The sequence below is a fragment of the Canis lupus genome, chromosome 5 (assembly GCF_003254725.2).
Source record: "Canis lupus dingo isolate Sandy chromosome 5, ASM325472v2, whole genome shotgun sequence".
In the NCBI taxonomy this organism is placed as follows: Eukaryota; Metazoa; Chordata; class Mammalia; order Carnivora; family Canidae; genus Canis; species Canis lupus.
Window position 1 is genome coordinate 13,011,684 of NC_064247.1, and position 14,550 is coordinate 13,026,233.

Sequence of the window (14,550 nt, forward strand, 5' to 3'; positions counted from 1 at the left end):
TTTTAATCCTACCACCAAAGTCCTCTAAGAGGGTCCAGTAGCAAATTATTAGATTTGCTCTAAAACAATAGCTCTTAAATTGCCTCAATACTTGTTAAAATGTTGTTAAACTGATCAGGGGTTTTTACCTGAATGGCACTTCTTCTTGTGGAACATCCACATAGTAACGGATAAAAAATCTCTCAGAATCTTCTCGTTCACCATCGGTAACAACACTGCCATTAAGTTTGGAAACTGATGGCAATCTGTTAAGTAAAAACCAAAATAAAGACATCTTAAGACAGAACATTTAGCTTTAGAAATAAAACCACTGATTTGAGGCCCCGTCTTACTCTCTTGAGAGGACACGTTTGATGTAACTCTGCTGATATATAACTACTTACATGAACTAAAGTGGTATAGAGTAAAAGGGCCAAAAATATCTACAGTTTCATCTTTAGACGTGCCACTGACCTTTTATAATTATACCTTACCTTCCAAAATAAGATTCTAGCCAGCTAGCACTGTCCAACTTAAATATAATGTAAGCCACATATATAATTTTAAACTCTCTAGTAGCCATATTTAAAAAAAATAAAAAAAGGCAAGACTAGTTTTATTAATATATTTTATTTAACCCAGTATTTCCAGGATTTAATCATTTCAACCTGCAATCAATACTAAAAAATAACTAACAGGATACTTTATATTCTTTTTTCTTCCATATATTCAAAATCCAGTGTAAATTTTACACTTAAAGCACATTTCAATTCAGACTAATCATAATTCAAGTGCTCAAAAGTTGCATAGGGCTACTGACATCATATTGGACAGCACAGGCCTACAAGTAGTCAGTACAAATGGGTTCTATTGTTCACAAATTAATGTTTCATATTTACAAAAGAATTATGTAAAGAAAATAAAGTCTAAGTGAGGCCTACTATGAGCCCTAATTCTTTTTAGAAGAAAAGCATGCCAAGATGTATTTGTTCAGTGGAATATCAGTGTGTATGCCCACACCTGGAAAGCAGTAAGGATCTGCTAGGTGTTGGTTGGGCAGAGAGATTAATACTGTGTTTGAAGAACCATTTTTCTTTAGGGAACCGTAAGGTCCCTTTCAAAACTACTATGTATAGTACACAAAGAAAACAAATGAAAGCCCCATCGTCCTCCACATCTTAGCCAGAATCCTACCGTTGCTAGAGGCTCATACAAAAATAAACACTCATTTCAGTGGACTTGGGGAGGCAGAGTCAGAGACACAAATGGCAGGGGCGTCAGAGAAAGAACATAACATGGTAGTCATGTTTGAGTCAAAATATATTCAAGAAGGAAACATAGATGATGGTGCTTTCTTAAGTTTCACACTAACGTAACAGCCCAATGTTTAGGTATTTACACTTTGACCACTTTGTTAACAGAAAATAAAGACAACTAAATAGAATACATTTCCTATTATACCTAATTTTTCTTTATAATCCAAAACAGGACCTCAAATACTGTTAAGTATTAAAAAGCATAAAAATAGATTTGTGAGGGAATGTTTCAAGTGGTCTTGGCAGGCCAATTACCTTTCACATTTTTCTCATCATATTGTGTTTTCTTCTAGGATTTGAAGCTACAGAAGGAGCTCCTTTGAGCACTGTCTGTTCAAGAGACAGATAAACTTACAGTGTACTCCCCGCCCCCCAATAGTGCATTATCCCTTTAATGAAACCAGGCCCCCAGAGAAGAAAGCAGAGTAGTCAGGACAACAGACCTGGCTATTACCAATTTCCTCCGTTCCTCAGTGGTATATGGCTGCAGAAGAGGAATTCCTAACAATCTCACTTCTTCAAGTTTGGGGAATGAATTTAGTTTGTCAATGTCTTCCCAGGATTGCAAACCTAATTTGAGAAATATATTGTTTAAGTAAATCCAAAAAAGCATACAAATAAGAAGATGAACATAGAAAAAAATTACTTCAATTAATTTCTGAAATATTAAAAATGCTTATAAACTAGAGATCCTGAAAATTTTCTTCATCCAGGAAAGAACAGAATACAGGTAAACAACATAAAAGCTTCCCTATAGCCTCTCCTATTCCTGTGGTCTCAGTGGTCAAGGAGAGAGAACTTTATTCTCCAACACCCCACTAATGTACAGACTCTCCTCCCAAGTGACCTGTCAAGAGGGTCTCTGGTGGTCTCAATAAGCAAGATGTATGCCATAATTATATAAAAAAGGCGATGTGGTCTATTCTTTCACCAAATAAAGATTCACAGGACAGAACTATTGATCAGAGTTGATACTGTCAGACTCAAACTTTTACCTAACAAATTCTAAAATGAGGCAAGGTGAGTAGAACCAGAAGCTTAACATTATTTTTCTTACATACCTGTCCTCATTTTGGAGACAGGGAAAACAGATTTTAAAAATAAAACAAACAAAAACAGAGAATCTGAATCATTGGGTAAGAACAACATGCAAATTTAAATTAAGACTGTTTAAGACAAAAAAAAAATAAGACTGTTTAAGACTTAAGAAAATTAAGACTGTTTCATGCTTAAAAAAAAATTCTTCCTATGGTTGTGAGCAAATATATCATCCAAGTCAGTGTTTGGCACTGCTAGGAAAAATATGCATGTAATAATGAAGCTGGTCAATTTATAGCACATTAAATCTATTTCAGAGAATATAGTTCATTCCTATTTCTATCAACCTCCAGAAAGGGTTAAAGCAGAGGAGCAATATACAAGGGCTCTGGTGCATAACTAACCCAAGTCACAACTGCTCTCTTCTCTTCAGAATGGTATTTCCATCTAGGAGGAAGAACAGAATTAGCTCAAGGGGTGTCAAGTTGTGCAATAACCAGCTTCCTTATGCAAAATACTGGCTTTTAAAACCTAATTCCTACCCTGTGACTTGTATGGCAAATTAAACTGTGTATATTTTTTCAATTGTAGATCAGAGTTATTTTTAGTTATGTAGTTATTTTAAGAAATAGGCTGAAAGACAATGTCAAGAGATTAAGAAGAAAAGCCACACACTGGAAGAATATATTTGCTTAAAGACATATCTGATAAAGGATGACTCTCCAAAATTTACAAAGAACTCTTAAAACTATATAACAATGTCATCTGTCATTGGAGAACTGCAAATTACAACAAGGTTCCACTACACACCTATGAAAATGGCCAAAATCCTGAACACTCACAGCACCAAATGCTGATGAAGACATGCAGCAACAGAAACTTTCATTCATTGCTAGTGGGAATGTAAAATGGTGAAGCCACTTTGGAGCACAGCTGGCAGTATCTTATAAAACTAAACATATTCTTACCATATGAGCTAGCAATTGTACTCTTTGGTATTTACCCAAATAAACTAAAAACTTATGTCCACACAAAACCCTGCACACGGAGGTTTACAGCAGCTTTATTAGTAAACATCAAAACTTCGAAGCAACCAAGATGTCCCTTCAGTTTGCGTGGATAAATAAACTAAGGTACATCCAAACAATGAAACATTAGTGCTAAAAAGAAATCAGCTATCGAGCTATGAAAAGATTTGGAGGAAACTTAAATGCACATTACTAAGTGAAAGAAGCTAATCTGAAAAGGCTACATAATGAATGATTCCAGCTATATGACACTCTGGAAAAGGCAAAATTATGGAGATAGTAAAAGGACCAGTGGTTGCCAGGGGTTGAGGGGTACGGACACACAAGCAGAACACAGAAGGCTGCTAGGGCAGTGAAACTACTATGAATGATACTATACATGTCATACATTTGTCCAAACCCACAGAATGTATAACTTCAAGAGTGAGTCCTCGTGTAGACTATGGACTTTGGGTGATGTGAAAATCTGGGTCGATTATAAGAGTTGTATCAGTTTGGTGCTGGAACGCTGACAGTGGGAAGGCTGGACATATGTGAGAGCAGAGAGGATGTGGGAACACTGCACTTCCTGATCAATTCTGCTGTGAATTTAAAACTGTACTCAAAAATGAAGTTTATTAGTTAAAAAAAAAAAAAGGCTAAAAATTTCCATTCCCTGAGACGCAAAATCATACGGCAGCAAACTGGCAATTAATCATCTATAAATACTAGAAAGAAAAGTGAGCATTTACAAGGGATAGTAGGCTGAAATTCCTTAACCTACATCCAGACAAAACAGTCTAGTTTGTAATTCTTTGTACTCCTCTTAACTCTGCCTTTTACTGCCCAATTCATCAATTTCATCTCACTCCTTTCGTAGCAGGACCTCTTTAATAGATAAAATATAGCTAATAGGATGCTCTGCCACTTGATATTTATCAGAACATTTATGAAAATGAATGCCTTAAATTTAGCTGATCGATTGGCATCTGCATGTAACTCTTGAAAATGCATCCCATAAGAAGGCAGAGCCACGACCAAAACAAATAGGCTTTCATCTGTTTCATGCACAAGCTCAGACTGATTTGCACGTACAGCGAGAACAAGCCTGTAGCTCACCTGACTTGTGGAGGCTGATGGACCGCAGATTAGGGAATAATCTGGCCAGTGAATCATCAGGCTCCTCAATGGCATTCAAATGATTGTTAGCCAGGACGAGAGTATCCAGGGAGGGAAACATAACTCCTAACTTGCGTATTTCAGTCCAGTCTTGGAGGTTATTGTCTGTTATATGTAGTAGTTTAAGAGAATGACAGCAAATAGAAGGACAAGACACTGTTTCATAATCATTAAGGCACAGGAAGAGCTCCTCCAAACTGCAGAGAAAAAAAATGAAACATTTCATTGTTTAAAGCAGTTAAGTTTCTACTTTGCACCTACTTTCATTCGTTCAGTAAATAAATAAGTGCCTACTATGTGGGAGACTCTGGTAGGGGTTGTGGAGAAAATATAAAGACATCTTCCTAAAGCTTAAATATAGCTGGGAAGACAAAAACCTAAAACACATAAAACGGCAGAGATGACATAACCCAGGACTAAATTAATTTTGTGCTTAAGTAACTAAGTGCTAAATAAAGCAGTACTAACTCCAAGCACAACAGCAGTTCATATGGGAATGGAACTGAAATTACAGTGAGAATAATCAAGAAAGAATGCATGGCCTAACAGGAAAGGTAGACTTGGGTTGAGAGGACATAGAGGAAAATCCCAGAAACAACATAAACAAAATGTTTAGAAACAAAAAATAATAACTATCATTTACTGAATTTCTACCCCGAGTCAGGCCTTGCTCCAAGGGCTTTATAGACTGTACTGCCATTCTGCAAGGTAGGTACAATTATGCCCATTTTACGGATGAGGACATGGAGCTTAGCAAGGTTAATCACTTTATCTAAAGTCATATGGTCAGTAAGTGGAACTGGGATTTAAAAGCTCATTCCATGCCATGCTAGAAGCTACATGTGGTGAGGAAACCCATCTCATTAGGGGGATAGTGAGAAACTCGGGTGGAATAAATGGGGAGAGACCAGATTCAAAAGTCCTTGATCATTTCCATATTTAAACAAAGAAACTACTTCTTTTTTATATTACTTTAAACTACTTCCTTTGAACACTTGTGCATATTCAAAGCTAGATACAAAGAAGTCTTAAGAAAGTATTTCTAAACTGACAAACAAAAGCATAATTTCTTATTTAAATTATCGAAAAGAGTTCCATTTTCCCATTAGGCCAGTGAGGTATTTAATCATCTGAGTGGGTAATATATTTTATAGATACTATGATTTTTTTTTTCATCCCAAAGAAAAGCACCGGGGCAAAATTCTGAAATCAGGTAATCAGAAGATTAAAATGGAGAAAGTGTGGGTTGATGTAGAAATGATAAGTGCTTCTCAGGGATATTTTTTAGCCAAAGGATGACAGATCCTATGTCTTGGTGCTACTCAACACTGAGCAAGTATCGCAATGAAAAACCTACTAAATGACCCTCACACCCTCATTTTAAATACTTGGCTCTTCTAACCTCACTCTCCATCCACTCTGCTGTTCTAGTGTTTCTGAGATGGGAGATCAGTGGTAATTCTGTGTACTAACAAAGATGGCGACATGGCCCCCTCTCCATCATGCTCTGGGCTTACTCTGGTAACTCCTGCAGTATCGTGTGGACTGTCTCCCAAGAAGCTTTGCTGTTGTTGAGGACAAGTTTGCGAACCCCAGAGAAGGACCCAGCACATGTTCTTTCTAAAACCGACAAATTCAGAGGGTTGGAACTCAGGTTTAGAAACTCCAACTGGGGAACATTTGACACAATTTTACTGACCTAGGGAGAAAAAAAGAAACGCATATCAGGCAGTAATCAGAGTTTTTTTAAATAGCAATCATGCTCACAAAGCTTAAGTGAATGGGTCTCTAGGCAAGGGGCCATTCACATTAGGGAGTCCTGTGTTATGCTACCTACAGAGGGGCATAAGTAATTTCAACAAATCTTGGCAAATAATTTAATCTATGAAATAGTGACATAATTGAAAATCATACAAAAGACTTTCCACACTGCCTTGGGCAAGGTTTTTGATTCTGTTCTATATGATACTCTCTTTGATAAGTGAAGAAAAGACAGTTTAGAGGACGTTTTAGGCTGCAAGTTTCTAAAGAGCTGAGACTGGGTCATGTAAATCTCTTTGAATTTCTCCTTCCTTTTGTCCTCAGTGCAACATTAAGGCTAATTAAAGGTTTACTGAAGAACACACAGTAACAGCTCAAGTGTTCAAATTGACTACATAGCCAGGATCACTTAGAAACCGTTTTGGCTTGGTTAAAAGATGACCAAACTTCAAAATATACACACTCAGAAACCAAAACACATCCATAACTGTATAACAAATGAGAAAACATGGTAATCAATTTAACCACTTAGCTAGCAAATTGGTAAGCAACATTTTTTTTTTTTTTAAAAAGGCAACTGGCAGGCAGCCCCGGTGGCTCAGCAGTTTAGTGCTGCCTTTAGCCCGGGGTGTGATCCTGGAGACCCAGGATCGAGTCCCACATCGGGCTCCCTGCATGGAGCCTGCTTCTCCCTCTGCCTGTGTCTCTGCCTCTCTCTGTGTCTCTTATGAATAAATAAATAAAATCTAAAAAAAAAAAAAAAAAAAAGGCAATTGGCATTACAGACCTTAACTACTTGCTCTGCAAAGTACTAGTCTCTGATATAGCTTATTTCACTCAATTCTCAAAACAACTTGCAAGCTAACTATTTTCATGTTAAAAAATGAGAAAAACTGAGGCTCAGAAATGTTAAATAATTTGACTAAGGCCTCAGCGTCACAAAAACCAAATCTAGGATTTAAAAATCAGAGCCATTGTTCTTCCAGCATACCACCACTAGGAAAGTTTGAATATACCCCCCCACACACAAAAAGAAGAACGAACTATCTTAAACAAGTATGCAGTAAATGGAGTTAGCATCAAACAGCCAGTCAGTGTGGTAATAAAACTTCATGAGGAAAGGAATACAACAGAGTAGTTAGGATTGGTTTCACAGTCGAAAAACCTGGGTTCAAACCAGGTTCCAATAGTTCCTAGCTGTGCGATGTGACAAGTTACTGACAAGTAACTCCCCACATCTCAGTGTCCTCATTTGTAATGGACAAAACAGGACCCACCTGTGTCACAGGCCTGTGAGAGCATTAAAAGGGATACATGTGTAAAGCACTTAACACAGTGATTGGTACAACTTGTAGAAACTTCTATCCTTATCTATTCCCCAACAGGACGTAAGCTCCATGAAAGCAGGGATAGTACTTACCTAGTTCATTACTGCATTGCGGGTGCTTAATGTTTGCTAAATAAATTAATGGCACAAAATCATTCAGTAAATATAACTATTACTAACTTAGTAAGAAGAGTATGAACCAATATGTCAACCCTGATTATATGTCTTATTATATTTATTTTTTATTTAAATGTCATATTTAAAATAATTACTACAATTTCAAAAATACACTAATTCCCAAGATCTACCATAAACTATTAAATCAGGAGCTTCAAAGATGAGATAAGCTTCATGGTTGGAACCTGGATTCTGTTTCTTGTCAGAGCACCATAGGTTATGCCAAAAAGGTATCCAGTGCTGAGAACTACAGGTGGAAAGAAAAAGTAATGTGTACCTCACCTCAGATTTATGTGTACAACACAGGTCAGGAGCTCCAAAATCACTGTGAAGTGGACTCATTCCAAGAAGGTTCAGAGAAGTATGTCAGAGGGCATAGCATAGATGAACTATGCTACACACTAACCTTTTCAACTGGTACCATGTTTAGCTTCATTTTTTTAAAAAGATTTTATTTATTTATTCATGAGATACAGAGAGAGAGAGAGAGAGAGAGGCAGAGACACAGGCAGAGGGAGAAGCAGGCTCCACGCAGGGAGCCCAATGTGGGACTCCATGATCATGCTCTGGGCTGAAGGCGGCGCTAAACCACTGAGCCACTCTGGCTGCCCTATCTTCATTTTACAAATGAAGAAATGAGCTATATTTAGAGAAAAACATACTAGGCTTCAATTTAAAATGTATGTAATTTATACCAGTGTAAACATAGTCTCCTGCTTGATCCCTTTTGTGACCAAATTGTACCAAGCATTTTTGTGATATATGGCCAGGATTTGGAGTTTCGTCTGTGGCTACAACACAGCTAAATAATTTAGTCCACAGAGGGCTATAGAGGACCAGCCCTCTATAGCCCTCTACTATCTGAAAATCTATTGGGTTGAAGGACTCCCATACAGATGATGATGACCAGCCTGGCTTCAACTCTTTTAAGGGCAAAAGAAAATGAAGAGGAATTGCACTCCAAGCACAGTATGAAGAATAACTAATTATGATACAACCTCAGCTAAACAAAAGCAAAATATAAACCCCTTGCTAACCACCACCCCTCATATTTTATCTTTGTAAATAGCCCCCAATGGATAATTTAAAAGTTTTGAAGGTATTCTCCCAGAAATTATGTGATATAATCTTCACTGTCTGCATCTATATGGCTGTCTCATGATAATAGAGATTTAGAATAATGATTCATTAGCCTTGGAATATCCTAAAAAAATTATAACTGGACTATAGTCTAATGATTCAAACAGAAAAAATAATGTAAGTTAGAATAAATGTACTCTTTAAAAGGCTTAAGTTAAAAGGATTTTTGGGTAATCTTACATGAATGATGAGATTTTAGAAAGTATATTAATTACGTAAGTAAATTTACTTCTAAAAAAAGTCCTAATAGCAAAGGCTGACAAACAAACATTCAGTAAGTTTCTAGGGCAGCACACTAACTTCACCTTTTCTAAATTCTAAAAAAAAAAAAAGAAAAAAAAAAAAGACTCTTAGCTAGAGTGATACAGTTGTCCCCTGAACAATGCAGAGGTTAGGGGGTGCCAACAACCCCACAAAGTTGAAAATCTGTGGGTAAGTTTTGACTCTCCAAAACTTAACCACTGACAGACTACTGTGGAGAGGAAGCCTTACAGATAACATAAGCAGTTGATTAACATATTTTGTACGTTGTATGTATTATATACCATATTCTTACAATAAAGTGAGCTAGAGAAAATTTTTTTGTTTTGCTTTTGTTTTTAGTTAACATGTGTTTTATTTTGTTTTCATATAGAGAAATAAAAAGAAAACTAAAAATGCCCCAAATTCAACAGCCCACTATCCTTATTGACGTCAAAATAACAAAATGTTCACAGTTAAGAAATTCAAACAGAACAAATTGAAATTTTTCTTGTGATTCTTCCCAGAAAAAAAAATGTATGCAGCATATTCTATCATATAAACTTACATCTCTAGATATTTTAGAATTTTACACAAGAAACACTCTTTGGGCTCCTGGGCGGCTCAGCCCAGTTAAGCATCTGACTCTTGGTTTCGGCTCAAATCATGATCTTATGGTTGTAGGATTGAGTCCTGCTTTGGGCTCTATGCTAGGCATGGGGCCCTGCTTGGGATTCTCTCTCTCCCTTTCCCTCTGCCTCTCCCCCTCCCTAGAAAAAAAAGAGATCTCTTTTATACTTTACATTTTTTTCCCTATGTTTCAAGCTTTTATTTAAATTCTAGTTAGTTAAGTATAGTGTAATATTGGTTTCAGGAGTAGAATTTAGTGATTCATCACTTACAAATAACACCTAGTGCTCATCACAAGCACCCTCCTTAATTCCCATCATCCATTTAGTCCATCCCCTGCCCATCTAGAGATAATATTAAGAAAACCATAAGGAAGATAAATTTTATTTACAGTACTGTCCTGTAAGAAGTCCACATGCAAACAGACTGTGCAGTTCAAACCTGTGTTGTTCATGTGCAGAAACATGGAGATGAACTTACATGACCTTCTAGGTCTCCACAATTCTATAATTTAATAGAGGACCCTCTACTCTGGCTTCTAAAAATGAAGAAACTAAAGTTTGAAGAAAAATGGGAAAAGGGTTGAAAGATAACAATCTGTAACTTATACCCAAGCTATTCTCTACCTCACCTGAGGGGCTAATTCCTCCATCCTTTCAACTACTTGGTTTAATTTCTTTTATAAAATGGTTTTGATAAGGAAGGGAGGAAAAAGGAGATGCCTTGGGAAAGGTGAGACGAAAATGTACTTAGCTAAAATTCAAGTCAAAAGCTAAAAAATGTCTCTTTTTTTACACATGGATGCCCAATTTTAGAAGAATGGAGACAAATCTTTGCCTCCCCCCACAGTATGACACCTTACACTTATATTTATCTTTATCTCTGGATATCTATCAGCTACAAGTTTAAACTACAAAAGAAGTTGGTTGTAACATTAGTGACCATTCAAAACATCAAAAGAACATACTATATTATTTTGTTCCACATTGCTATATTGAATACAGGCCAAAATAAACTTACTTAATGGCCAAGGACAAATGATTTTTTTGGTAATCAGGTACACGGTTGTACTGGGATTGAAATGTAATGTCTTAAAACTGTGACCTATGAGGCATCTACAGCCTGGCAAAGAGTTTAATCGATCCTGAAGATCAACATGCTCTGCTGTCAGTACTTCCCCCACCATTCTGTGCTCTGATAGATATTCTAGAAGATTGAGATCAATTATAGTTATAGCAAAGAACAAAAATAAAGGAATGATGAAAACAAAAATAAATTGGAAGATGGAAACCCAAAGGATAGCAGCAATGAAAACTCATTTGAAAACCATCTGGAAACAGAGTATAGAGCACAAGTAGGAATATACAAACTGAATGCAAAGCACAAATGAATATAATAGGACCCTCTATCCAAATATGTCAATGTGGCCTGGAAAATATTTAGTGTAGACCTCTGTCTAAGCAGAGAAAAGGCTGATTTGCCTAGTGTGAACTTTGTGTTCTAATCCATATTGACAGAGATTGTTCTTCTGAGGCGAGGCAGCAGCTATATCACTATTAAACTGTCCCTACATGGTCAGAGCACAAAGCACAAAACCTTTCTGAAATTTTACACTCCCAAAGAAACACATTTAAGGGACTCGGCCTGCAAACATAGGAAGTGAAAAGATTCAGAGGAAGATTTGGTCTGACTTTTCACTCATTCAGGTTAAAAACTCTCACCAGACGTTGAGCAGCAGACAACTGGGAATTAGGGAGAAGGAGAATTAACAAGGTCGTTCTTTTTGCATCTGTGCAGTGTGGACAGAGTATGCACATCACTTAAGCATCTCAAAGGACCAAGAAGGCATAGAATGTAATTTGTGGAACAGTGAGCTGTAACAGTTATTGAGATAAATGAATTAATAAATAGATGCATGTACAAACAGATTATTTCTTGGAACAGCCCAGTAACTCTGCATTTATTAACAAGTCACTTAAAAGTCAAACAACATGCATCTCAAAGAACTTGGTAAACACCTCAATAAAAATAGGAAATATAACCATAAGCACAGATATCAGATTAGACTATGACATAGGTAAATATAAGAAAAGCTGAAGAAAATTAGGTTATGCACAGATTTTTCTTAAACAAAACAGCTGTCTTGGAATTTGAATAGCATTTAATACCTACAAAGCACCTCAATGATTAATTTTATCTGCAGCCCTGTCTTAGAGATGAGCGAAGTGAAGCCCTAAAGGATTAAGTGAGTCTCTTAAGATCATAGGAAAAGTTGGAGCAAGTGGTCTTGATCAATCCTTAAGATACAATCATTTGTTCATTAAAGCATTCAACAAACATTGGAGTACCTGGTATGACACTTTGGGTGCTGATGGTAATAAAGACAAAAATCTCTACTTTGAATAAGCTCACAGTCTAATAGGAAAACTGTCAAGTAAGTATGTGATTGCACTAAGTTATGATAAATCATCACATTTAACACAGCAGCGTGATATAGGTACTGGGATAATCTGACTCTGCCTGAGTGAGAGCTGGGGAAAGTTTCAGAGAGGAATAGTGACTTGGGCCAAGTCTTGAAAGATACATAGGAAGAGGTTGGGTAGACAAGGAAAAAGAGTAGTAGATTCGGAAGGAATAAAAGCAAGGTAGATTGTCATGTCAAGAGTTTATCATGAGCTGCAAGAAAAAGCATGTGGCTAAAGATGGAGATAAAACTCTAAAAGTAACCAACGGCCATATGGTGAAAGGCTACATTTAGAGTTCAGACCTTAGTTTTTAGGCAGTGAAAAGCAACCAAAGGACTTTAAGCAAAAGTGTCACACTCTTATTTCATTTATTAAAAGGAGTCTTTGCCTAAGAAGATAGCTTATGGGAAGCAAAATAAAAGCAGAGGTAGGAAAATCCATCAGGAAGCTTTCTCAACAGTCCAAGCAAGAAAGAAGATCCTAAATTAAGGCAGGAGAATGAATCAAGGAGAAAGAACTATTTTTCCCTATTCTCAAGCACAGCATTTACAAGGTAATGTTATCACCAGGTAGGCAGTGCTATGTACAATAATAAAAGATAATGTTGTAATACCTTTGTGTATTTGGTGTGACTTACTCTGAGGTCAGAAGACATGTCAAACCACGTAAGGGACTTAATAAAACAAGGAAAAGTTCTAAAATATTTGAAGAAAATTTTAGCAACAAAAATAAATATTTTTATAATCTGAGTTTTGAGCTTAAGCAATTTTTATGTCAATTTAGAGCAATAAAGGTTGACGTAGTGGTACAGAATGAACATAGGATGTGTAAACTCACATTACACATCAACAGTAAAAAACCCAATGTATTGTTAGCAGTTTAAACCTCTGTGGTCTTATTAACCTCTCAATGACTGGAATAAAGCTCCTCAGTGCTTTTCATACTAATGAAAACCAAATTAGCAGTAATGTTAATTGAAAAATCACCACAGAACAGCTGAAGCAGTTTATCTGAGACCCAGAGTCAAGACTCTCAACTAGAATTCAACAGAATTCACCAAAATGCAGTGATATAAAAGCTTTACCTCATGCCAGTCTTCGAGTTTGTTGTCAGAAAGATCTAGTTCCGACACATGAGCGCAGAAGGCAGCAATTTCTTTTTCATCTCCTGCACGTGTTATTCCACAGCTGTTTAACACCAGTACACTTGGGAGGTTGAGGCGATCTGAATCACAGGGGAAACACAACGCTTTCTAAATCAGCCTAATTCTTGTCTACATACAGTCCCCAGGAATCAAAATCAAATAGTATGAAATTATAAGAGGACCTAGAAAAAAAAACTTGAATACAATGGGGTCTAAGGGTACTGAACTCTAAGAGGAAACAGCCAAATATGGCCCAGGAGAGTAAAAGTACTGGACCAGTACCACCAAAAAAAGTCTTACAGGCTTTGCTGCTGGCAGGACTGTTGACCTCAACTACCAACAATACAGGTATCATCCTCGCTATCATCTTACCATCTGAACACTAGAACTTGCAACTGATCTGGACTTCCAGTATTCTAATAGGTCCCAATACTTTCTTTTTAAAAATTTAGTTTAAAAGTATCATTCTGGGGATCCCTGGGTGGCCCAGCGGTTTGGCGCCTGCCTTTGGCCCAGGGCGCGATCCTAGAGACCCGGGATCGAGTCCCACATCGGGCTCCCGGTGCGTGGAGCCTGCTCTCCCTCTGCCTGTGTCTCTCTCTCTCTCTGTGACTATCATAAATAAATTTAAAAAATAAATAAATAAATAAAAGTATCATTCTGGATAGCTCTTTTTTGTCTGATGTATATTTCCACCTATTGCTGCCCTTGAAAATTATCTCAAACCATTAGATAGTCTACCTGAAACCACTTCTATTCTTCAAATTCATATCATTGAAGAAATCTTCCTGCTTAAGTGGATTCATTTAAAAAACTACATCTCTCTCTCTCGTCTATCAATCATTTCCATTTTATATCCATGTAGAATGTGTCCCTTATGAAAATGAGATTTTTAAAAATACATAATTATAATGGAAGAAAGGGTTTCAGAGTCTTCAACTATATAATGAATTTGATCAAACTGAGGTAGTCAAACTATTGCGTTGGTTCAAAAATATAGGTGTCAATAAAACGACGCTTGCCCTAGTAAAAAGGGTAGACCTGAGAATTCAACAACTCTCAACCTATTCAGCATAAAATAAGGACTCACAAAGGAAATATTTTATTTACAGAGGCCTCAAATTACATAATTTTTCAATTCAGTACT

At 36.7% G+C, this 14,550-nt stretch overlaps 1 protein-coding gene across 8 annotated transcripts in view; it reads right to left on the reverse strand.

Annotated features, from left to right (window-relative positions):
• TBCEL (tubulin folding cofactor E like) overlaps positions 1 to 14,550 on the reverse strand; it is a 73,078-nt gene that overhangs the window by 35,440 nt on the left and 23,088 nt on the right. For all 8 annotated transcript variants that reach the window (XR_007410619.1, XM_049109859.1, XM_049109857.1 and 5 more), the window contains 5 exons: positions 13,344 to 13,483; positions 6,037 to 6,218; positions 4,460 to 4,716; positions 1,739 to 1,865; positions 129 to 245 (listed from right to left, as the gene is read on the reverse strand). Coding sequence is in view for 7 of the 8 variants with exons in the window: in XM_049109859.1 (XP_048965816.1) it covers positions 129 to 245; positions 1,739 to 1,865; positions 4,460 to 4,716; positions 6,037 to 6,218; positions 13,344 to 13,483 (823 nt within the window). In the remaining variant the exon portion in view is untranslated. The remainder of the gene's footprint in view (positions 1 to 128; positions 246 to 1,738; positions 1,866 to 4,459; positions 4,717 to 6,036; positions 6,219 to 13,343; positions 13,484 to 14,550) is intronic.